The 25,958-nt window shown below is 41.4% G+C and overlaps 1 protein-coding gene across 13 annotated transcripts in view; it reads right to left on the bottom strand.

Moving 5' to 3' along the window:
* The window catches only part of CES5A (carboxylesterase 5A), a 282,134-nt gene that overhangs the window by 30,964 nt on the left and 225,212 nt on the right, over positions 1–25,958 (bottom strand). For 4 of the 13 annotated variants that reach the window (XR_014805853.1, XR_014805854.1, XM_084960215.1 and 1 more), the window contains exons 1-2: positions 22,806–23,018; positions 21,120–21,232 (exon numbers count right to left, since the gene is read on the bottom strand). Coding sequence is in view for 5 of the 13 variants with exons in the window: in XM_084960209.1 (XP_084816335.1) it covers positions 452–656; positions 2,049–2,151 (308 nt within the window). In the remaining 8 variants the exon portion in view is untranslated. Of the gene's footprint in view, positions 1–451; positions 657–2,048; positions 2,264–21,119; positions 21,233–22,805; positions 23,022–25,958 lie in introns of those variants that run through there. The other 9 variants (XM_084960214.1, XM_084960216.1, XM_084960219.1 and 6 more) reach the window with 6 other exon arrangements.

Here is a 25,958-nt window from a genome sequence, read left to right as displayed (position 1 = left end):
TCTAAAGCCCTCACCCAGTCTGACCATGGAGATTAAGCCCAGGGGAGAGGTCATGTGGAAGCACTTCAACAACCCCTTCTAACCAAAAGATTCAGTAAGCCTACCACAGTGATTCCCAAACCTGATTAATCTCCAGAATCCCTAAAGAGTTTCCTTATAATTCAGCTTCCCAGGTCCAGCTCTTCCCAGGTCTTCCTCAGATTCAGGAAGGAGAGGAAAGGAGACCAGGGAATCTGCAGGTTCTAAACAATGCCTCCAGCAGTTCTCCTGATCAGCCAGATGGGGAGCCATACCATCACAGAAGCCTCACCCACATCTACAGCCCTCCACATCCTCCTCGCTGATGGCCCCAGCCCTTTTGCCCACTGGGCTGAATGACCTTTATTCCCTTTCAATGCTCTGCCCCTACTCCCAGGTCACAGGCCACCCATGGGACTGAGCTAGTTCTTACAATTTAGGGTAGGATGTAGCATTGAGGAAATCATTCCAGGGCAATGCAGGCTTTGGCTTTGCAAATCGTAGGGGTCCCACAGGGGGTGCAGCATAAGGGATCCCAAGGAATATGTTCACAGGCTTGTCGTTTCCCAGCACAGTAGCTTGCTTCCCCCGGACCCATCCCAGCCTGGTGTTCCTCACTGGTGCATCCATGGCTGACTCTGAGGAGACACACAGGGAGCAATCAGGAGCCAGCAGGGAAAAGGCTGGGAACAAACTAAACTCAGAACTCCCGACAGTGGGCCGCTCTTTCTCAACACAGAGGCTGTGCAAGTATCTGGATTCCTTCTCAGTGTCCACTGGTTCCTTCGAAATTTCCTTAGATGTCATCTGCCTTAGAGCACCAACTCAATTTATCTTCGAAGCACAGCACCAAGACACAAAATTTCCCTCTGTTACCATGGGAACCCATCTCCCTCCTGCTGCACACATTTCCCTTACCATGGAACTGATAAACACCAGCTTCTATAGATCCTAGGACCCCACAAAATCTTCTAGTCCAAAGTTCATCACATTTCAGTCATTTTCATATCCACCTGCACAATTGGTGGCATGTCTGTGCACTACCCATGTAACTATTGGCTTTTTAATTTTCTTAAAATTAAATTTAAATAAACTTAAAAATTTTTACATAGAGGAACTCCAAACAATAATATCTATGGAATTGTGGTTTTGATGACTTAGGTATACGCTTTTGAATACACATGAAAATACACACATGGCAATGAAAATTTAAAAAGTCTCATGCAGATGCCACCTGAAATTAGCTCATCCACCTTCAGAAGTATGAGGAGGACACTTGGAGAGACTGAGAGTGCAAGCTTCTCAGTTTCTACATCAAATATGGAGCCTTGAGGAGTTCCTGTTGTGGTGCAGTGGTTAATAAATCCGACTAGGAACCATGAGGTTGCGGGTTCGATCCCTGGCCTTGCTCAGTGGGCAGACTATCCAGTGTTGCTGTGAGCTGTGGTGTAGGTTGCAGATGCGGCTCAGATCTGGCATTGCTGTGGCTGTGGTGTAGGCTGATTAGACCCCTAGCCTGGGAACCTCCATATGCCATGGGAGTGGCCCTAGAAAAGACTATATATATATATATATATATATATATATATATATATATGGAGCCTTGAGAAGTCAGCTACCCAGCTATTTATTCAGAAGGACCCAGATGTCTTGGCACTACTTGTTCTAACATCACTTCAATAGTGACAGTCCTCTCTGGGCAGCTGGCATTACAGAAGCATAGGCTCCATCCCATGCCCCTTCCCAGTGTCCAGGACAGAGGGTTCTCTAAGCCCCCACAAGGTTCGAGCAACCCAAAGACAGGACTGGGTCTTTGATGTTCTACCAATGCCTAAGAAGAAGATTCTGGCCCAGGACTCTCAGCAACACCAGGATATTGATCAAGTACCCTGAGGTTATGACACAGCCCTCCATGGGCTTCTAGAGATTCCTGAGAAGTAAGTTCATTTCCACCAGTGGAAAATCCTCCAAGGTAGGGAAATTCCCTGTCCCACCTTCAGAGAGCCCTCCTCTCCCACTGGGTTTCTCACCCTCAGTGGTGGCTGCAAGGACCCAAACAGCCCAGATCAGGGTCTGGCCTGGGTGCACCCACTCTGTACTCATCTGGCTGGACCTCCTGAACTCCCTGGACATCCACAACTACAGCTGGCCTCAGGGATCTTCAGTCAGGGACAAAAAAAAGGAGACAAGTATTGAGCAGGCAGACACAGGACACAGGCTCGGTGAAGAATAAGAGCATCAGACTAAGATTTTTGAAGGAATTAGCCAAGCAAGACTTTCCTGTTCTAATTTACATAAGAAGAAGCTGATGATTAACTCTTAAGTACAGGAAAGGTAATTGGTAGGCTCTAGGATCACAGGATGGTAGACTCAGATAGTACTTTTGGGTTCAGGTAAGTCAGAGACCTCAACTCAGATGCCTACAGAAGCAAGGAAGGCAGCAAACAAGCAGTGAATGAAGATACAATAGAGGTACAATAGGAGAGACAAGAGAGAATGGTGGGGACTGTGGAAAACTGAACAGTACATGCTCTATTTAAAGGGGCAATGACTTCTCTAGTAAACTGGCTTGTGACAGTGTAGGTAGGTCAAACCAGAGGTCTATGATATCTCTCAATTTTTAAATACAGCCTCAATTTTTAAAAATCACCACATGAGTCCAACATTAAATTTCTACTGGCTTGAGTTGTGTTGTCAGTGAAGACTCTGCAATTCTGATCTAGACCCAGGCCTCCCACTATAAATATAAAGTTCTCTGCATGATGAGAACCATAGACTGGGGGCAATGAACAAAGGGACTGCTTATTTCAGACATCTGTACAGTCAAATTCCCCACCTCTGATGTGATCATAAATAACTGCCCACCAGGAGATGAATGGGCGATGGGTTGGAAATATCTAAAATGTTTCCAGCTTGACTGCATGGTTCACTCAGTTTCGTTAAACATTAAGCATACAAATATCTTGGTTCATGTCTATGGATGTTTGTTGTAACAGATTCAAAAGACTTAAAGCTTTTTAGATATCAAAGCACTTAACTCATGCCTGGACCATATAGTAGGTGGTCAACAGTGCTTTCTAGATTGGAATCTCAAACTTGCTTGCTTAAGACCCACCCATTCAATGTGTGCTTTTAAAAAGCTGTCAAGAAGTTCCTGTTGGGGTTCAGAAGGTTAAGAACCCATTATAGCATCTATGAGGATTCAGGTTCGATCCCTGACTTCACTCAGTGGGTTAAGGATCCGACATTGCCGCAAGCTGCTGCACAGGTTGCAGTTGTGACTTGGATCTGGCATTGCTGTGGCTGTGGCAGAGGCTGGCAGCTGCAGCTCTGATTCGACCCCTAGCCCAGGAATTTTCATACACCATAGGTGTGGCCCTAAAAAATTAAAAATAAATAAAATAATAATAATGAAATAAAAAGCTGTCAAGAAGAATGCAACTTCTCTTCCTGCCTTTCCAAGTGGGCCTCTCCTATTACGGCAGCCCTAAGCAACAGGGCTCTTGCCCATGGCATTGAGATCCTTTACTTGGCCCAGGTTCAATCTTAATTCTTCCTCAGAAATCAAGGGCGTCCTTTGAACAAATCCTTTCTTTTCTCTGGGCCTCAGTTTCCTATCTTATGACAACTGAGCAGACATTTTAGGATTCTAAATTCCAGAGACCTAAGGATAATGAAGTTTCCGTTCTTACCTGTGATGTCAGAAGAACCCAGAGGATGGTAGGAGGCAGAGAAGGAGAGGAAGAAGGCTGCTGCCAGGATAAGTGATTGGCTTTAACGCACAAACTTTACCAGTTCAGAATGGCATCTCCCCTGGCCCTGCCAACCCAGGGTCTCCAATGTTCATTTTGTCTATAACCTTGAGCCTTCTTAGTCTGTCTCCATGCTCTGGCCCTTCCTCGTTGCCACCAAGGAGAGTCTCCTTGCTCTATAACTCTGTCTCCCCATCCAATCAGAAATAATATTAATTCTTGATACCACTACTCACTCAACAGTTTTTAAAGTGTCTACCCATGTATTGCCTTACTGTCACCTCTCCCCTCCACACATACACACACAAAGAAGTCTTTCTTCTCCAACTTCTTATCTTTTAAAACCCAGTTCAACTGCCACCTCTTCCAAGAAGCTTTCCCAGGTTCTCCTTAACAACTCAAGGCTTTGCTTTTCTGGCCCCTCTTGTTTCCTAAGGTATGGTAGTCATGACTGTCTTCTTCCTTGAGAAGGTTCTTTTCCACTCATGTATCCATCACAGCCTTTTCTGTGTATCCTCGTATTTCCCCAAACTCAGCCACTGACCTTCTAACTTTACAATTTGAATCATTCCCACTACTAACCTGACTATCAATTCACTTGATACTTTTCTTTTAATTGACCTTTAAAAAACTACTATTAAATAAATCTTTAATATCTAACATGATAGGGATAGTGTTTTGAAAAGAGTAAACCAGTAATGTTTTGCAATTCTGTATTGCAAAATCATTCCCCCTAACCTGAGCAATCACTATGGTGATGCAAGAGGGTATGGTGTAGAGGACTTCAAAATAGGGCAAAGTGGAGAGTCTGCTCCTCCTTTACAGTGGATCTTGGGAAAGAGAAGGGAACAGAGGTAGGGAAAGTAGGGGATGACACAAGATGCCCTGAGTCCCCCTCTTAGGCTCTAAGTCCTCTAAGTCCCAAAGTGGGAATTATGAGAGGCAAGAGAGGTTCGTGGCAACCTTTGTTCTCCAGGTGGAGGCTGATGCTGGTGTGTCTGCATCTCTGAACCATCCTACAAGCAACCATAACAGAATTAAGGAGGTTGGATGAAGAGAAATCTCAGGAAATGCTCCCACTTCCTTTAGACCTGCTATTCCTTGGAAGAACCCCAGATGTGGTCTTGAAGGGAACTCACAGATGACTGAGAACCTGGCTGGGAGGTGGATGGCAAAGGGGCAGGGGGCCTCCTGAGGTGCTTCCCAGGCTTGAGAACAAAATGAAACCAGTCTGACCTGGGTGGAATACAGTGCTGAGTGTTGATCATGGCCAAAGTGGGGGACCAAATCAGCAAGAGAGGTTCATGGGCTTTGACCAAGTAAGAAGATAGACCACATGTTAGAATTCATCATCCTTCCAGGAAACTAGTGCAGAGGTAAGTTGCTGTAGGGACCACAACAAGAGGACTTTCACAAGTGGATCTAGGCTCCCTCTGGCCTTCTACTCATATAGTCATACTGGACATCTTGGAGAAGAGGAGAGAGGATAGAAAGTAAATATGAGAGGTTATACATTTATTTGAAAAAGCTTATGTTACTTAAAGAGACTGTTTAAAGTATTGAATAGGATTGAGTTTACTAGATTAAATCAATGTAATTTTCCCCATTAACCGGGGGACAAGAGTGTTCTCTCTTTGTTAAAAAGGGAAGTTAATTATTTATATATATTTCACATGTATGCACATATGAAACATGCTACCACCAAACTGAGTCGATCTTTTTTGGCACAATCATATTAAAAGAGAACTCCTCTGGAGGACAGGCTTCATATTGCATATCTTCTGTTTGCTGTTCTGTCTAGGTCACCTATGATTATCTCAAATGCAGGACCTACATTCCAGACACAGATACATATCAGGAAACAATGGTGTTAGCTTTCATGTATGGAATGCCTTGTAGGTGTCAGACCCTGGGCTAAACGCTTTGTAGCCATTCCGCAATTTAATGCAATGATTCCCATTTTGTAGATGAAGAAATGGAGGCTTTGCAAGGTAGGATGAATTGTCAAATGTCACAAAGCTGAAAAGCATCACAGCTGGGACTCGAGCCCAGATTTTCTGCCTCCAAGCTGCAGGATTTGGCATTTAGAGAGGATGGAGTAAGAAGTAAGGAACAACAGTTAGATCAGGGAGGATGGCTGACTTCTGCAGTTCTTGGACTATGAAAAATCACTTAATCATTGGGGAAGCTGAGTAATCACTTGACATCACCTCCTAAGACCTTGATGTCCCCATAAGTAGCACAGACCAGTGGCCTGGATGGCCCCTGAGAGACAAAGACTTTTAATGGGCTCTCACTGTCCTCTGGATTGTTCTGCTGAAACCCTGAGGGAGAAACCAGAATTAGAGAGGACTTTGGTCTGAGGTGTGGCTTGAAACATGTGCTAATCTACCCCTGTTGATAGGCAGTGCAGATCAAAGCTCACTTTCTCACTTTCTGATCTTACAAGGGAAGGCTGAAGGAACCCTGAAGGCATCAGAGCAATCTTGTGGCCTCAGGCTGGAGACCAGCTTGCAGGTTGACAAAACAAAGGGAGGATAGTCTACTGATGGAATCAGGTCTTTGGGGAATGCCTCTCTCACCTCATATGGGCTCAGAGATGGATCTTTAGAGTTTTCCTCTTACAATCTTTCTTCAAACCTACTTCACATTCATGTTAAATCCAAACATTGCTATTCCAGATGGATGCATCACTAATTTAATGCATCTCTACATCCCCATCTCTGCACCTCCATCACTGTACTCCCATCTCTACATCCCCATCACTGTACTCCCATTCTTGCAACCCCATCACTGAATCCTCATCACTGTATTCCTATAGTGTACTCTTATCCCTACAACCCCATTACTATACCCACATCACTGCTCCCCATGACCTCATACAGTCTTTGTTAATTACATTTTCCTCTTCTGGATGTTTGCCTTGACTTCACCTGATCAAATCTTATTGTCTTTTATGATCCCATGGAAATGCCATCTCCATATAGACTTTCTTATTCTCAAATGTGAGAATCATTTTCTCCTTTCTTCCTATACATTTTGTTGATGTCTCTCTTGTTTATAACATTCTGTCCTAGTCCAATAGCTGGTTTATCCACAAATAACGATGATGATGATGACATCACTCATCACTTGGTCACATAACCTCAGCCCACTTTTTGTTGCTGTTGTTGTCTTTTTGCCTTTTCTAGGGCCTCTCTCTCAGCATATGGAGATTCCCAAGCTAGGGGTCTAATACTAATTCTTGATACCACTGAGCCACGACGGGAACTCCAACCTCAGCCCACTTCTGATTTAAGTCAGTGGACAGCTGCAGTGGACAGCTGTATGCAGGCATATACTGAATACACATCACTGACATCATACCACCTAAAACATCAGTGGGCCACATGACTATTTTCTGCCTCAGGACTCCTCCTCTTTGTCTTTGTTCAAGACCATTTTTCAAACCTATTGAGCCCACTGAATAAAGGATGCTTGGTCCTCTTAAGGAAGAACTATGCAATGTTTCTACATATATATACACCATAAACATTTCCCCAATCCTTCTCTAAAAAGATTTGTAGCCAGGACCAATCTCATAATGGAAAGTTTCAGATTCATGGTCACTTGGTGCTCATGATCTAGCATTTCTTCTCTAGCAAGACCAGTAATTCACCAGGAGATGCTTCTCAAAGAGCATGTAATTCTCTGCTGCAGTTTGCATGGCCTTACTCCAGAATTCCAGGGTCTTGTATCGTGACTTTTCCACTGGAGCTTGACATAGACTGCACACAGTGAATATTTTCCTATCTCTAACATCTTCAATATCATAGGACCTGGCAGATCCTGTTACTCAAACAGCAGGCAGACTTTCATGTTACCTGGTATTTGGGGCAAAGCAATATGCCTCAATGTAAAATGTGGTATCTACAGAACCCAAGGAGGACTAGCTTCCTTCTTTTTGATAGGAATTTCAATTTACACAGGTTTGTCTTTTACTTTTGAGACAAGATCCTCATATGCTCCTAATCACTGGATCCTAAAACCTTCAATGCAGTGTCTACTCCTTGAATCTTCACAGGATTTATCTCCAACCCTCTGGAGAATAATGCGTCCAGAATGCTAGCCACTCCTTGCTCATCCTGTCCAATCAGCATGAAGTTGTAAATGTAATGGGCAAGTGTGATGTTTTGTGGAATACATGGCATCTAGAGGTCTTCAGACAATACTATGACAGTCAGTGGGAGACTTAGCCTTATAAATAAAGGTTATTCACCCCATGTGAATGTAAACTATTTCTGATCTTTCTAATTTGGAATGAAAAGACTGAATTTTCTAAATCATGGCTACATACCTTGTAGTTGAAGCCTTAGTCTGCTCAAGTAAGGATACCACATTTAGCACAGTAGCTACAACCAGGGTTACTACTTGGTTGAGTCTAACTATAGTCTTTAGTAACTTTCTAGGTACCATTCAGTTTCCACAGTTGCTGGACTGGTGAATTAAATGGCTATGCGAGAGGAACTACCACCCCTGTAGTGCCTCAATGGTGGCAGTAATCTATGCCATAATCCCTCCCACAAGATACTGTATTATTTTTTATTTCTTATTTTTGCCAGGGTAGGAGCCTCCTGGATTCTGGCAGATCAAAAGTTTCCATTTGGTGGTGTTCCCATCGTGGCTCAGTGGTTAACAAATCTGACTAGGAACCATGAGGTTGCTGGTTCGATCCCTGGCCTTGCTCAGTGGGTTAAGGATCTGGCGTTGCCGTGAGCTGTGGTGTAGGTAGCAGACGCGGCTTGGATCCCGCATTGCTGTGGCTCTGGTGTAGGCTGGCGGCTACAGCTCCGATTAGACCCCTAGCCTGGGAACCTCCATATGCCACGGGAGCGGCCCAAGAAATGGCAAAAAGACAAAAAAAAAAAAAAAAAAAAAAAAAAAAAAAAAAAAAAAAAAAGAAGAAGAAGAAAAGTTTCCATTTGGCCTTCCCTTTGTGATAGCTCTAACTCCCTAAACCAGGAACCCAATATGGGGAATTTCTCCAATTGTCAAGTATATCAATCCTAATTTATATACTTGGGCACTAGAGAAATGACCACTGGATGGGGTCCACTGACCCAGTGGGCCCACTATGAGCTAGAAACTTAACTGGAACTCCATTTATTACCTATCCCCCTGTTGACTTCCCACTCTCATAAGGCAGTCATGAGACACTTTGGCTCTCCAGATGTTAATGTTCACTCAGACTCTGTGTCCAATAATCTTGTAAATGTTTGCTGACACAGTCACCCAAGTAAATAGCCATAGGTCTTTTTGGAGAAGAACCAGGGAAACTATCGCAATATATAATTTTCATAATTTTGCAGACTCTTTTCCCTAGGGACTCTCTCACCTTTTCATTCAATGACTTTCAGATTGTAATATTGCTTCAGGTTTACCTCTTCTACCAGGGTATGGACTGCATGAGGTCAGGGACATACTAGGTTCACCTTTTACCATAAATGACCAGCTTAGAGCCTGACAGAGCAAGTCTTTATTACATGTTAAGTTTTAAATTATTAGTGTGTTTTTTTTTCTCCAATATGACAGCAAAAGGGAAGTTTTATTCAAATATGGTCTGGAATAATTCTAACCCAGCAGAACTATTTGAAGAGATAATGCCTGAAAAACTGATGAAAGACATCAACCCATATATCTAGGAATTCCAATAAATCCAAAACGGGATAAACACACACACAAAAATTACATCTTAGCACATCACAATCAACTGCTGAAAACCAAAGCTTAAGAAAAATCTTACCAGCAGCTGGAGACTAAAATACATTTTGGATTCCAGAGGAAAATAGCAAGAATGACGTCTAGTTTCAGAAGATTGGAAGGCAGAAGATAAAAAAAATGATGAAAGAGAGAATATGCTACTGGCAGACCCACACTGCAAGAAAGACTAAAGAATGTTCTTCAGGACATATGGGGTGACATCAGAGAAAGTGGACTAGGGAATTCCAAGGGCCCATCTCTCAACAAAAAAGCATATATAGCACATCCTATCCAATACAACAGAATGCACTTTCTTCTTGAATACACATGGAACATCCTCCAAGGTACTTATTAGTCTGCAAAGCAAGTCTCAATAAATTTAAAAAGTTTGAAGGCATACAAAGTATCTTCTCCCACCACAATGGAATGAATGTAGAAATCAATAACAAAACGAAATTCAGAAAATTCACAAATATGTGAAATCTAAACAAGATACTCTTAAACAACCAATAGGTCAAAAAAGAAGTCACAAGGGAATTAAAAAATACTTTGAGAGGAATGAAGTCAAAGTAAAACATACCACAACTTATGAGGTGAAATGAAAGTAGTGCTCAATCCCATTCTTGGGCATCTATCCGGACAAAACTCTACTTAAAAGAGACACATGCACCCGCATGTTCATTGCAGCACTATTCACAATAGCCAGGACATGGAAACAACGCAAATGTCCATCGACAGATGATTGGATTCGGAAGAGGTGGTATATATACACAATGGAATACTACTCAGCCATAAAAAAGAATGACATCATGCCATTTGCAGCAACATGGATGGAACTAGAGAATCTCATCCTGAGTGAAATGAGCCAGAAAGACAAAGACAAATACCATATGATATCACTTATAACTGGAATCTAATATCCAGCACAAATGAACCTTTCCACAGAAAAGAAAATCATGGACTTGGAAAACAGAATTGTGGCTGCCTGATGGGAGGGGGAGGGAGTGGGAGGGATAGGGAGCTTGGGCTTATCAGACACAACTTAGAATATATTTACAAGGAGATCCTGCTGAATAGCATTGAGAACTATGTCTAGATATGCATGTTGCAACAGAAGAAAGGGTGGGGGAAAAAATGTAATTGTAATGTATACATTTAAGGATAACCTGACCCCCTTGCTGTACAGTGGGAAAATAAAAAATATATATAAAAAAAGAAAAAAAAGAAAATAGTGCTCAGAAGGAAATTATAGCTATAAATGTTTTGAAAAAGAAGAAAGATCACAAATAGGTAACCTAATCTTCTATGGGACTGGAAAAAAGAAGAGCAAAGAAAAAAAAAAAGGAGCAAACTAAATACAAAGCAAGCAGAAAGAAGAAAGTAACAAATGTTAGAGTGGAGATAAACAAAATAGAGAATTGAAAAACAATAAATAGATCAATGAAGCCAAAAACTACTTGTTTGAAAAGACCAGTTGAAAACAAACTATTTTCCTAGATTAATCAAGACAAAAAGAAAAGACTCAAGATACTAAAATTGGTAGTGGTGGTGGTGGTAATCAAATTACCACCAAACTTACAGGATGTTGTTATTCAAGCTGAAAGAAAAATGATAAATCCAATATAATATAAATGTATCATGGAGTTCTAAGATTCACAGAGGTAAAATATATGACAAATTGCACAAACAGGGGAAGTAAAGAAAATATGTTATATGAAGTTTCTTATATTGCATAGCTAAAATATTCAATAGCAGAGACACACACACACACAAAGAATCATAGAAAATAATTATTCTAAAAGAATATAGGAAAGGGAAAACAATAAAAGCAGTAAAAGAATTGATGGGAAAAAAAGTAAAAAACCAATAGTCAGATGATAGACATAAACCTACCCATAATAGTAAACACATTTAATGAAAATAGTGAAAACACATTTAACTGCTGCAATTTAAGACAGATTTTAAGTATATTCAGTAGAGTAGATTTCAAGATAAGTAATATCACCAGACATAAAGGATATCATTTTTAGTGATGAAAAGAAAATACAATGATTAGAAAGATAAAAGAATCCTCACTGTATATGTACCTAACAACAAAGGCTCAAAATACATGAAGCAAAAATTGAACTAAAGGAAGAAATGGAAAATGTTACAATTATAATTAGAAGTTTTAACACAGTTCTCTATATAGTTAATAATCAGAAAAAAAACAGTAAAGATATAGATTTGAACAACAGTATTAGTCAATTTGACCTAATTGACACATATTATTTAGACTGCAAACTGCAGATTATCCATTCTTTTCAGGTGCACTGGGAACATCGCCAACATAGACCACATGCTGGACCTTAAAGCAAGTTTTAATAAATTGCAAAGTATTAAAATAATACAAAGAATATATCTGGCTACAATGCAGTAGTCAGAGACTACTACTATTGCCTGTTGATAATAAAAATATAATTTAAATATTCCAGAACACATGGAAATCAAGCAGCACACTTCCAAATTACTCATGGGTCAAAGAAAAAAAAATCACAAGAATCAATTAGACAATGGAGTTCAGGGCTTGGTGGACTTTTAGACAACAGAAGTGAGTTGACCAAGTAGGGGCTATGCCTACTTGGGTGAGACAGTTGTTGATTGGCTGGCAATCAGAAGTGTGTTTATTGAAGTGAGTTTTCCCCTTATGGGCTGATATTCAGAATCTAGGAGCTAAGAAGAATTTACTGATTTGCAAAAACATGTTCCTGAAGCAAGCTGTCATTGATTAATTGGATAAGTTTAAAACACGTTCTGGTGGCTACTTGTTATCATGGCTATACAACAATTAAGTCTGTTACCATGTTCGTGAGAACATGTTCATTTTCAACATGAAAAAATCAATTTTTTCTTCTAACAAAAATCAGAAAATGAAATTTTAGGAGTTCCCATCATGTCTCTGTGACTTAAGAACCCGACTAGCATCCATGAGGATGCGGGTTCAATCACTGGCTTCTCTCAGTGGGTTAAGATCTGGCATTGCTGTGAGCTGAGGCATAGGTTGTAGGTGTGGCTTGGATCCTGGGTTGCTATGGCTGTGGCATGGACTGGCAGCTGCAGCTCTGATTTGGCCCCTAGCCTGGGAACTTCCATATACCACAGGCACAGGTATAAAAGGAGAAGAAGAAGAAAAAAGAAACGGAAAGGTAAACCATGTTTAGGAATTCAAGGATTCAATATTATTATGAAGTCATATCTCCCCAAATTGATCTATAGAGTGAATTCAATCCAAATGAAAACTCCAGAAAGCTCCAACAGCCTTTTTTCATTAAATTGAAAAACTGATTCTAAAACTTATATGGAAAACCAAAGGACCTTTAAAAATCTTGAAGGACTTATACTACTAGACATCAAGTCTTACTATAAAGTTACCTTAATCCTTATCTCATCATTCACAAAAATTAATTTAGGACATGTCAAACCTAAATGTGAAGACTAAACAAAGAGCTTCTAGAAGAAAACACAGGAGAATATTATCTCGATATTAGGATAGGCAAAAGGTTTCTGAGAGAATATACAAAAAGTACAAATCAGGAAAGAAAAAAAACAGACAAATTGGACTTCATCAAAATTAAAAACTTCTGCTCATCAAGACTTACATTAAGAAAGTGAAAAGACAATCTACAGGCTGTGAGAAAACATTCACAATATATTTGACAAAGAAATCATATCTGGAATATATAAGAATTCCCACACTTCAATAATAAAAAGATAAATCACCTAATTAAAAATGAACAAAAGACTTGAATGAGCATTTTGCAAAAGAATTTATTCAAATAGTAAGCACATGAAAAGGTAGTCAATATTATTAGCCATCAAAGTAATGTGATTAAAAGCACAGTACTACCACACACCCAGTCAAAAGGCTAAAAATTTAAAAACTAAGCATATAAAGTATTGGCAAGGATGCAGAGTATACATTGCTGGAAGGAGTTTAAATGGTAAAAATTACTTTGTAAAACTGCATAGCAGTTTCTAAATTAAAGCACTGTACTCATAGTTGTTGGACCAATGGCTTCAGGCTTCCTCTATAGGGAGCTCACAGCCCCTAGCCTGGTCTTCTCCAGAGCCTTGAGGGTGCTCCATCTTACCCTCCAACTTTGAGTTTCAAGCCACAACATCTAACCCCAGGAAGTTGCAATGCCATGTCAATGGAGAATAAGTGTTTCAGCTCCTATCAGAAGTGGAAGGTAAGGCCTGGGAAGGGGCCCTGGTGTGAACCAGTCTGGCTAGCCTGCTGGAAAATGAGAGTTGCAGTACCAGTGTCCCCACTGTTCTAGCCAGCAGCCACTCAACCTGCACAGTCAGGGTTTCCTAGTTGACTGGCACTTGACCACAGATGCATGACTGAGTCTTAACTAAAACCAGTAGAACTGCCTGCATAAGCCCAGCCCAAATTGCTGATCCATAGAAACATGAGCTGAATAAAGGGTTATTTTTTAAGCCACTATGTTCTGGGTTGGTTTGTTACACAGCAATATATAACTGACATAAGTTATTATGTAGAAGAAGTTGGATGCTACCATAATTAAACCCTAAAATTCATAAGACAGAATGTCATATCATTAGCACACTCTTACTGCTTATAAAATAAAGAAAACATGTGGAAAGGCAGTAAAAGAATCGATTCCTGCCAAACATTTCAGTTACAGACTATTATTTACAGAAGGCCAGGCAACAGAATGGGGAGAGAAAGGTGGAGGAGAGTGTAGAGGAGAAACCTACAAGTCCTAAACAGAGGGAGTCTTCATCATGCTTCCTGGTTGGCGAGAAAACACCTAGACCCCAAGACAGAATAGTAATATGCACCCAGGCACAAGAAGCCATAAGCATCGCAAAGTGGTTGAATCTCATGCTCCAAATAAAACCCACAAAGACCATGGATCTGGGCCTGCAGGGCCACTGGATGATGGATGCTGAACCCTATGTGAACTAATGATTGAGGACCAAAGGGCTCTGCAAACCTCTTGCCTCCAATCCATGCTTTGACACTGAATTCCAGGGATTATCATCCAATCTCCAGATCTGGGTAGGGGATTAGTGTACCCAGAAAGAGTTCAGGCTAAATTCTTCTACCATTCTTCTACCATTTCTGCATGCTAACTTAGAATTATAAACAATAAAGAACATTATATTTTTGTACTGTTTAGGGTAGTTACATTGCAACTTTCTCCTTTACTCTCAATGATTGTCATGGGAGTCAAACTTTAAAAGTTCTGCTCCTTGGAACTTGAGAAAATTAATTATTTATGAGTGATCATATATTAATATAATACAATCATTATGTAATATTTAATGTTTTTGTTATTATTATCATGGCTTCCACTATGCTAAGTGCTTTGCATACATTGCTTTATTTAATCTTCCTACAACTGTATGAAATGGGTATTATAACTCCCATTTTATACACAAGAGAATTAAGGCTTAGGGAAAATAATCACTTAGTTCCCTGACTTCTAAGTCTCATTGTCACCCCCTAATCTACATTGCAATTTGTCTTTGGAAGCAAGGACTACGGCCGCAGATTCCAAGAGAATTACAATGAGGAGGGATCTAGATATAACCAAAGTCAGTTTCCTCATCAGAGCAATGGGACCACCCAGGGTTACAGGGAGTAGGCTTGGACCAGAACCCAGGTTCCTGACTCATGACCACTGTTCTCCACGCAGATGGTAGAGGATTTTCACTTTTCTCCTCCTGGATACTGACCTTACAATGTACAAGCACGTGGACCAAAAGGGTGACATGCATTGTTTAATTTAATTCTCATGAAAACCCTGGGAGATAAGGTTGATCCTCATGTTAAGTATGACAAAACTGTGGTTTCAAAAAGTTATTATCTTGCCTAAAGTCCTGGATGCTGAATGGCAGAGTCAGCCTTTGAAAGTAAAACTCTATTTAAAAAGCCTGTTTTCAACTCCTAATCTGCCACCCCAGGGAGGGTGGTGCTTATCCCAAGGAATGAATTCACAGAGGTGGATTTTCTATTAGTTGGGGCCGTGGGAGTATTCCCACATCCCTGTGTAAGGCCCACCTGTGTGCAAAGAGCTCTCATCCTGCTCTTCTCCAGCTTGTGTCTCTAAGGGACTGCTAAGTGTTCTGCTGGTCTGAGGCCCATACCAAGAGCATCTAACTTCCCAAGACTACTCCCTGCTGTCCTCTGTGGGAAACAAAGCACTTTTCTTAGAAGCAGGGGAGGGGAGATCCAGCAGGAATTCAGTGGCAGGGTGAGTGATCTATTCTTTACTCTGACCAAAAGGCCAAGACACCTCTAGGGCTGGTGGACAGGGATATGGGGAAAGGAGAAGAAATGGTCCTGGGACCCTTCAAGTGACCCAGGGTCTTAGAGGGGGGGGGCCAAGATGAAGGTTTGCTTTGTCTTTCTTAGGAGATGCCCATCAATACCTAAACTGAAGGGATGTATCCTCTGGAAGCCAGCTGTGATGATTAATTTTATGTGTCAACTTGACTGGGCTAAAGGATGCCCAGATAGCTGGTAAGACGTTATTTCTGGGTGTTTTTGTGAGGGTGTTTCTGGAAGAGATTAGCATTTGAATCAGTAGACTGAGTAAAGATGATCACCCTCACCAATGTGGGTGGGCATCCTCTAATCCACTGGAGCCCTGAATAGAAGAAAAACATGGAGGAAGGTCACATTTGCTTTTTGCATGAGCTGGGACACCTATCCTTTCCTGCTTTCAGACATGTGTGCTTCTGGTCTTTGGACTTGGACTGGGTCTTACACCCTCAGCTCACCTGGTTCTCAGGCCTTCAGACCCGAACTGAACTATACCACTAAAATACAGCAGATGGTGGGACTTTTCAGCCTCCATAACCATGTGAGCCAATTCTTAAAATTATTCTTCTCTTTATATCTCTCTATATCGATCCTATTGTTTCCATTTCTCTGGAGAACCCTGACTAATACATCTGCCTTAGACTAGAGAGGAACAGGCAGGTGACTGGATGTAGTGATGTGCTCCCAGAATCTCCACATTGCCTTGATGGAAGAACCCTGAGAGAGCATCTCCTCCGAACCTCTCAGTGTACAGTGAGGGATCCAAGATCCAGCATGGATAGTAGATAGCTATCTAGTAGATAGCTCTCTGTTTCCTTTTTGCTTAAGTACTTGCAGATGACAATGTGTCTTTACCATCAGGTTTTAGAAAGTTAATTTACTGTGCATAGCAGCATTATATGTAATGGTCAAAACTGGTATCAACTCAAATTTCCAGCATTACTGGAATAAATGTATTAGTAGGATAAATAAATGTGGTCTAGCCATATAATGGAATACGATACAGCAATGAAAATGAACTGTTACTATATGCCACGAAATGAACACTTCTCCCAATGTCAAACTTGAGAAGCCAGACACAAGATTACACACTATATATGTCCTATAATGTAAAGTCACGTTAATTTATCTACTGTCAAGATAATCTACAGCAGCAGAAGTGAGAAGAGTGGTTATCTTGGTGAGAGGAGTAATGACTGCAAATCATCTGGGGTGCTGGGAATGCTCTATATTTTGATCTTGGCAATGCAGTTGCATGAGCAAAAATTTGTAAGAGTTTGATGTGCACACTTAGAGCTTGCGTATTTTCTTTCTTCCCTCCCTCCCTCCTTTCCTCCTTCCTCCCTCTTTCTTTTTCTTTCTTTCTTCCTTTCTTCCTTCCTCCCTTCCTCCCTCCTTCCCTTCCTTCCTTCCTTCCTTCTGTTTTCTCATTCTCTTTCTCTTTCTTTTTCTTTCTTTTGGTTTTGGCTGCAGTGTGTGGCAGTTTGACATGGGATCTCAGTTCCCAGACTAGGGACTGAATTCGGGCCGCAGCAGTGAAAGTGCCAGGTCCTAACCACTAGGCCAAGAGGGATCTCCCAGATTTGTGTATGTTTCCATGTGCATGTTATATGTCATACTTCAGTAAAAAAGGTAAAAACAAATAGTGGACATTTCTTGAATGCATACAGGTAAAATCATGTGCATGTGCCTTTGGGAATGCTAAAAGGCAGGCCACAAGATTTTGAAAGTGAGTAGATTTTCAAGATAGGAATTGGAGTGGTTTTTATTTTCCTCATACTTTTTTGTATCATTTGAAACTTTATTTGTAATGAGCACTCAGTATTTTTATAATCAGGAAAAACAGTTATTTTTATTTGGGGAAAGGCATAATTGAAGCAAAATAAAGGCAAATAACCCTTGAGAATAAAGGAGGTAGTCTCCAAATAAAGTACAATGGCTCATCATAAACACTCAAAAAAAAAATCAGTGCAAGGAATGTATAACACCAGGAATTTGTTTTAATAGACCAGGAAATTGAAACTCATTAAGAAGTCCTGTGAAGCCACATCTCTAAACAAAAGGTTGATCTTTATAAGAGGATATGTCCCTGGAGGGCACCCAGGGCCCAGAGCCCCTGTCCCAATATAGCTAGGTTGACACCATCATGGAAGAGTCTAGGCTTTCTGGAAGGACAGTCTGAGCTAGGACATGGGGTGAAGTGCCAACACCGAAATCTCCACAGGCATTGTCACACTCATGACCACATTACAAGAGACCACTGTGTGCCTGGTACTGTGTAGGTATTTAAGTAGATAATTTAATTTCCTCTTCCCTACAAGCACATCTTAATGGCTGCATTTTGTAGACAGGGAGGCAGAGGTTCACCCAGGGTCCCACAACTGGAGCAAACAGGCCACAGATTTGTTTCCTGCCAAGCCCCAAGCCTGGCCAAGCACAGTCAATGCCTGGGTTGCCTTTTTGGAGATTCCCATACTCAAGTACCCATCCTAGGTCAGAGGCCAGCATCTCAAAGAGCCTGAGTGCCCAAGCCTGTAGAAAGGAAAGGACAGTTCAGGTAGGTAGACCAGATGGGCAGGTCCTTTTTGGAACAGATACAGAAGTTGAAAGCATGTTCTCTCATTGGCATTGTGATGGAAGGATTCCTGAGGAAGGTGTCCAAATAAGGATGCCTAGAAAAAGAGCTAACTCTGCTACACATCCTTCTGAAATGAAGTGGGAGCTGAGAGCACTGAGGAAGTTGCTGACTATCCCTTTAGAGCCCCCTCTTCTGCCTTTCCAATTAAAAATCTGACTTGGAAAGGGGACCCTGGAATCACATCGTAGTTTTGAGCAGAGAGACAATTGGGGCTCTGAGTCTATAAGTTTTTAAACTGTGTCTCCTAAAACACTGACAAGTCAGAAGAGCCTCTGGGGCCAGAGAATGGATCTACATCACACTCCCTCCCATCCTCCTTTAACGGAGATTCTCACCTTTTAATTGTTTTATTAGATTAAAACAACAGGTCTCAACCGCAGGCAACTTCTTGGCAAACCCCTAGCCCTAGAGGACGTTTGGAAATGTATGCAGACATTTTTGGTTGTGACAACTTGAGGGGTGCTGCTGGCATCCAGTGAATACAGGCCAGGGATGTTGCTAACCATCTAGCAGGAGAGGCTCCCACAATTACTAATCCCCAAGGTCAACTGTGCAGAGCTTGAAAAACTCTGGACTAAAGCATATGACACAGCCTATATTTGAAATTTTGACTTATAAAAACAGCAATTTCACATGACTCATATTAGATTTCTGTAGATTTCAATTGAAGAGAGGGTTCCAAAGCATTCTTAAATATTCCAAACCATTAATCAAACCCACTCCTTACTGCACAGAAGGCAAGAATGTGGCCCAGAAAGGATAAGGGGATTTCCAAAGGTCACATAACAAGTGAGCATGGATCCAAACCTGAACACAGGACCCCTGGGCCCCTATTAACCCGTCCTTGTCAACAGAGAAACCTCCATGCTAGTTCATTTCTCCAACCACACAAAATGGCTTCTTTCCTATTTATTGCTCTAATGCCCCGCCCCAGGAGAAAGTTTCAGAGAGAGCTGTTTCCCACCAAAAACTTGGAATGACATCCATCCACAACTCAAAAGAAAATCTGTTTGCTTAAAAAGAAAGAAAAGGGGAACAAAAGAATCTTATTCCCAAACAGCCATGCAAAGTGAAGCCAGCTGCAGGAAATTAAGTGAGATTAATACCCACGCACGTTGATCAAGAGAGAAAAAGCAGTTGAGAAGCACACTGGGAGGGACAAGGCTTTCCTCCCAAGGAATAATAACTTTGCCTCAGATGGACAGGAGACTTTCACGCTAAAAGAAGAAACCCAGTGCCATCCCATAATAAAGGCTGTGCAGGGGCCTGTAGGAATTCAGGGGACCTTGTCCTTCAGGAAAAAATGAAATTGTAATGTCACAGCTCCCTCCAAGGGTTGAGTGCTCTCCTTGTCAGATCTGGGAAGAACCTTGGAGATGGTCCAGGGGAAAAGGAGCAAGCTGAGTTGTGCAGATTTAGGGTGAGTAATAGGAGCTTGCCCTCACTCTGCAGCCAAAAGCTGAGGCGTTTTACGTGCCAACTTGAATTATACCTGAACACACTCATCTTAGTACTAGGATACTTAAACCCCATCCACCCAATGCCTTGCCCAAGTTTTGTTCAAACACTTCTCTAAAAAGTGCATCCAGGAAATGCTTATTAAATCTTTTTTTTTTTTTCATTTAATCTTGCATTCTCATTGTGGGATGGGGAGATTAAGGCAGAAAGAGGTGGAGGGGTTTGCCTGAGTCAGGGGAAGTGCTGCTCACCTATTTCATAGGCAGGTTAGAATCCTTTCCCAGACAGGGAGAAAAATAAAGCTGGCAAATACCTCGTGGGCATTCTATTCAAAGTTTTGTTATATTTTTAAAAATCTTCACCACAGAGTTACAATAAAGCCCTACAGACATAAAAGACACAAAGCTGCTGACCATACAATTTGGAAAGCAGATTCCCCATTCTCAGTGAGGAAGCCTTCCCTTTACAAAATACATCAAGCCTTGGCTCCAGCCTCTCCAGATTTTCTATTTATCGAGACCTCTATTACTCTCCCTAGTGAGCTGGCTGCCAGCAGCAAGGGCTGGAATCACCTGCCAAGACCTGAATTCCCTCAGCTTCCCTCTGACGGTTTCCATGGAAAACACTTCCACCACCCATTTTATATGTAGGATTTAGGCCAACCCAAGGGCTCTTGGAAATGGTTTTTCTGACAGCACTAGTGTTGACCCTCTTCTCCTCTTATAAATCACTAGATTTTATTTAATTTCAGGGCTTACAATGACATTGCAGCTGTTCTGGGATTTTCTGTCTGTTAGAAGTGGCTTCAGCAGCCAGCCGCAATCCAAATTCCTCATCCTTGTTGCTTGCAGCAGAGGATGATAGAAGCCTTGGTGGAGACTGTAATGAGGAACAGGAGGGCTCACTCTTAAACAAAGCCCGTCCCCTTTGATCTTAACCGTTTTGATTGTGCCTTTGGCTGCTGAGCACCGCTTTGATCCTTCACCTGCCAGAAGCTGTGGAAGATTTTCAACGTCCTCTGCTCTATTTAGAATGAAATAGAAGCCTCACCACCTGGCAGGCCAGGGCACCAGTGGCAGGGATTGAGAAATGTAAGCATCCACTCTGTACTGCTGAATGGACATTTTGGGAGGCAGTGATCAATGGGGCATGGAATGGGCAGTAGACATTTTCTTACGTGCTGCCTTCTGTTCAGTTTAGCCAAGTCCCCAGGAGGGCTGTCTTCCAACCTCAGGTGGAAAGTGATGGCACGACTTCTTCACTGCCCATCAGGACTGACCTCCTAAGGACCTGCCCATAGGAGACATGAAGGCAAATGAAAGAAGAGATCATTTTAGTTTCATCTCTCACTCTTGACCAACATCCTATGAAATCATTGTTTATTTAAACCTTCCCAAGAAGATACTTAGAATGGAGTGGGGTTATCAAAGGACACCATGCTCAGTGCAATTTGAAGGGGACTAAGGGGACAAAAGTATGGTGTCTGCCAGATACAATCTCACATCCTTTGATGTATAGGAAAACATGGAGAGCATCATCCAAAGTTCTATCTTCACCTTTTCCTGAGATGCCACCATTGGTGATTCCTTCATAATACAAATGCCCTGGAAGAGGGTAGGAGTGGTGAAGCTCAAGACCCTTGATGAGGGGATATGAGTTTTTCAGACCAGAATAATCCAGGTAAATATAGAAGTATTGGAAGGAGAGGGGCATATGGGGGAAGAGAGATGAAAGAAAGATATAAGAAGAGGAGGCAACAAAGATTAGCTCTGCCTCTTTCATAATTATGACAGATCAGCCTGGGGAAGCATTATTTCACTCCCATCTAATCAGTATGGATTAAGACCCCTTCTAACACAGAGCCCTAGACAAAGCCATGTTCTAAAGGAATGCAGAGAAGCTGCAGACCTACTCTACTTTCAGAACTGAAGCAAGCACCAAGTTCAACTCCTGATACCTAGAAGGGGCGATGAACCACTTAAGCAGATAGGAAACAAAAGTCAGGCTCCTAGACCTGAATCTGAATCTGAGCTAAGGAAAGCTGTTCTCCCTGTCTGGGGCTGTGGCCTATCCTAAGCTGCTTGTCTGAGATTGGTCTAGACAGGCACACCAGGATTTATGATCTGCTGGCTCAGTTACTTATTTGCAATATCCAAAAAGAATTAAGACTTCCTGCACACATACAAACGTAAGGTCTAGATCTGAAATGGGGGCCTAGGGAGCTGAACAGAAGCAGCATTTGCACACACACACACAAATACACACACACAACTAAGGAAACAAAAGGCTCACACACATGCCCCAAAACCCATGAACTCACAAACAGCATCATGAAAAGGTAGTCAACAAGCTCAACAAATCTGAGAATACATATTAACAGAAAAAGGAAGAAGAGAACAAAGATAATAATGACAAATAGAGAAGAAAAAAGGAAAAGAATGTAAAGTAGGACATATAAGATTATAGAAATAAAACCAATATAACAATAATCTCAATAAATGGAAACAGCTTAAACTCACTTATTAAAAGCTGGGAGTATCAGATTAGACTTAAACCTAGCTCTATATAGTTTATAAAAGACATACCTGAAACAAAATTTTAAAAGAGTTAAAAATGAAAGTATACAGAAATATATTCTACAATATTGAAATCAGACAAAATGGTATTTATGCTGAAAAGGCATGAATAAGGATAAAAATGGACACTCTGTGATGAAAAATTCACCAAGAAGTTAATGCAACCATGAACTTGTAGGCATCCAATAACATAGTTTCAAAAATAAAGTACAAACTAACAGAAAAATAGGGAGAAACAAGAAGCTTTCTGACAGAAAACTATGGAGAAATTGAAAATCTATACTTACAGTGAGATGATTTTAACAGCACAGCACTTGCTAATAAATAAGGAACCAAGACTCACTCATCCTAGTGGATGGGACTGAGGAGATTAAAACAAAACAAAACAAAACAAAAACAAAAATGAAAACAAACAGGAGGTTTTGGTATTTTAATTTCTTTGTGAAGATGAAGGATTGACTTGATCATGAGAGTGTTCCAGTCCAACACACTGTAGTTTCATTAGAATTTGGGGTCAAAGTCCAAACTAGCAATGAAATGTCACTGTGCTTGTGTCTTCTCTGTGAGAACTTATTTCTCACCAGACCAAGAAGGGGAAGAGCACCAGGATGAGTGAAGAAATGAACTGAAGTCTGGTAGAACTAGCTCTTTTTTGATGGCAGAGTGGGGAGAGAATTTATGAACTTGTAGAAAATATGAGAAGGCCAAAAGCAGAGGATCATAAAGCACCAAATGTATATTCACTCTAATATTATAATTCCTCCATTCCTGGACCTCTCAGGGTAAATTAACTACCACTATCACCACCAACAGATACTGGATGATTGCACAGGCACTGTGTAAGTGTGTTACATGCATTGTCTCTCTTAATCTTCACAAAAACATTTCAAGTGGAAGGTTTCATCATTATTCCCATTATATATAAAAGGAAACCAAAGTTCACAAAAATTCAGTGACTTTCCTACAGTAACATAGCTAATAAGTTACAGAATTGGGATTGACCCAGGTTTCTCTGACTGTTCTTAGTCATGGCATGACAATGTTTCTTGGCTGTTGAAGTGAAAATACTCACCTGACACAACATAATAACAATAAATCCTTCATTATTCAAGTCTTAGTAAGGCCTTCCCTTGCTCCTAAGCAGAAGTAAGCACCCCGTGTTTCTAATTCATACTTCCCCATGTATCATTTTAGAAGACAGTAAGCTCCACAAGAGTGGCAACTTATCTTGTCCTTCCCTGGATCCTCAACTCCTACCACTATGTCTGACCTAAAGAGGGTATCAGGATATTTTATTAGACTGAACTGAATGGATTGGCCAAAAAGCCAAATTCTATCATATCCAAGCTCCATGCAAATGGAAGCACCTAGTCACTTGGGTCAGAAGTTTCATAAACTTTCTTTCCAAACAGTTTGCCCAATGAGCTGGTGAGCCGGGACAAGAAGTTCTTCTTCCTATAGCAGCAAAGTTCTGCCGGTCATGTATGATGGCTCCCAGGCCCTGCATCGAGGCTTCCATCACACAGGCAACTTCCCCTACAGAAAATATCATGGATGGTTCCCAAGATGGTGCCATAAGGTGAGGGGAGTTCCATGGTTGGAGTCTTCCTTTTCTTTAAGACATCCTTGTACCCCACAAAAGATATGAAAATCTGATGTTAAACATATTCTTCCTCCTGTGCCTAGATCAAGCCCTAATTCTCCAGGAAAGCTTCTCTCTACTGGTTCCTCTATCCTCTGCAAGAAGCTTCAAACTGTAGATAAGGTTGGGACTTCTCATTTAGCTGCTGACACAAAGCCTTCATGATTACAAAACCAAACCCCCAATACAGAGGAGGGAACCCAGTAATTAACTGAGAAGGAGGAGAAAAGGGAGGGTTTTATTTGTCAATTGCCTGGAAATCCTTTTGATACTTTAAACATACTATCTCATTTAATCATTGCAACAATACCCTTGGGAAGTATTATTGATTCCACATGACCTATGAGAACACTGAAGTTCCGAGATGTTAAGCCCCTTGTCCAAGTTTATAGAGAGAAAAAGTGGCAGTATCTGAATCCAGGTCTGCCTGCCTCTAGGGACCTGCTGTCTCAGATTATACAGGCAGCATACTCTACAGACTCTGTTACAGATGGTCAATGGTGGAGTCCCTATGAGGATCACATACTCCCTAGGCACAAAAAAGACACTTAGGCTTAAACAGGATCTTACTGAGATCATTCTTGTTTCCTGGTGAGAGCATTTGAGGAGAGGGACGTTGATTGATGCTGGTTGTGATAATACTTATTTGTCTGTAATTGCTCCTTGAATTCCAGCCAAAATGGGCCACACTGAGCTGCAGCTGTGCAAGATGTCTGGATTCTTCCACACAGCAAAGAATCGGCAACAGGGTGGTCAGGAAAAACGGGGGAAAAAGACATATTTCTGAGTGGGGCCAGAAATATGTCTCCATTTAATGAATATTTATTGCACCCCTGCTCTATATGAGACCTGGGGGGGGGGGTTTGCAGGAGAGGGAGAGGAAAGGCATGAAGTTGAACAAAATGTAGTTTCTTTATATGTCAATTAAATGTTTACTTAGAATACAAAAAAAAAAGTTTTAAGTGACTTCTTCCTTTGAGGGAAATAGGCACATGAACAAAAACCAGGAGCATGATATGATTGACACCATAATCAAGGTGTGCTGGGGAGGACTGGAGAAAGTTGCTCCCTGGGCAGCTGGAAAAGACTTTCCAGAAGAGGTGACTTTTAACCTTGATCTTTCAGCTTAGGTCTAGTGTGGCTGTCCACCAGGTGGAGAGAACCTGAGAGGTGGGAAGACCGTTCAGGCAGAGGGGATGGCCTGGGGAAAGGCTCAGGCATGGGCAAGCGTGGAATGCAAGTTCAGTGTCTGATGCATCCACTGCGCGGCCACATGATGGTGGACAGACATTGGGCCAATTTATTTCTTTGTACCTTATTTGCCTCTTCTGTGAAATGGGGAAAATAATAGTTCCTGCCCAAAGGGTTGCCATAAAGATTAAATGTTATAACATGTTAATGCCTAGTAGAGTTCCTGGTATAATAGATGCTTAATAAAAGCTAGCTAATTTTAATTACTAGTGTGATGATGATAATGATGGTGATATAGAACAATGATAAGATAGGACATTAGACTAGGGCCACTTTATGGAGAACTTCAAATGTTATGGGAAGAAATGCAGAATTACATTCTGTGGGTAACAGGTAATTCTCCTGTTTCAGAAGGAAACTGCAGTGATAGAAGGTTTTTGGACTCTGCACAGAGTGCTTCCACACTGGTTACTCTCAGGTGAGTCCCCTGTAGCTTTAAGGACACTCTTCCAGGATATGGCAAGGCTGGCTGGTTCCTCCCAGGGATTCCTGGGGCAGGGTGGGAAGAGATGACAGGACAAGCCCCTCATGCCCCTGCCATCTAGCC

The sequence above is a fragment of the Sus scrofa genome, chromosome 6 (assembly GCF_054392235.1).
Source record: "Sus scrofa isolate SSC_HxYL_T2T_F1_AM1 chromosome 6, Sscrofa_HxYL_maternal_Yorkshire_Landrace_v2.0, whole genome shotgun sequence".
In the NCBI taxonomy this organism is placed as follows: Eukaryota; Metazoa; Chordata; class Mammalia; order Artiodactyla; family Suidae; genus Sus; species Sus scrofa.
This window is presented reverse-complemented; position numbering and strand designations above follow the sequence as displayed.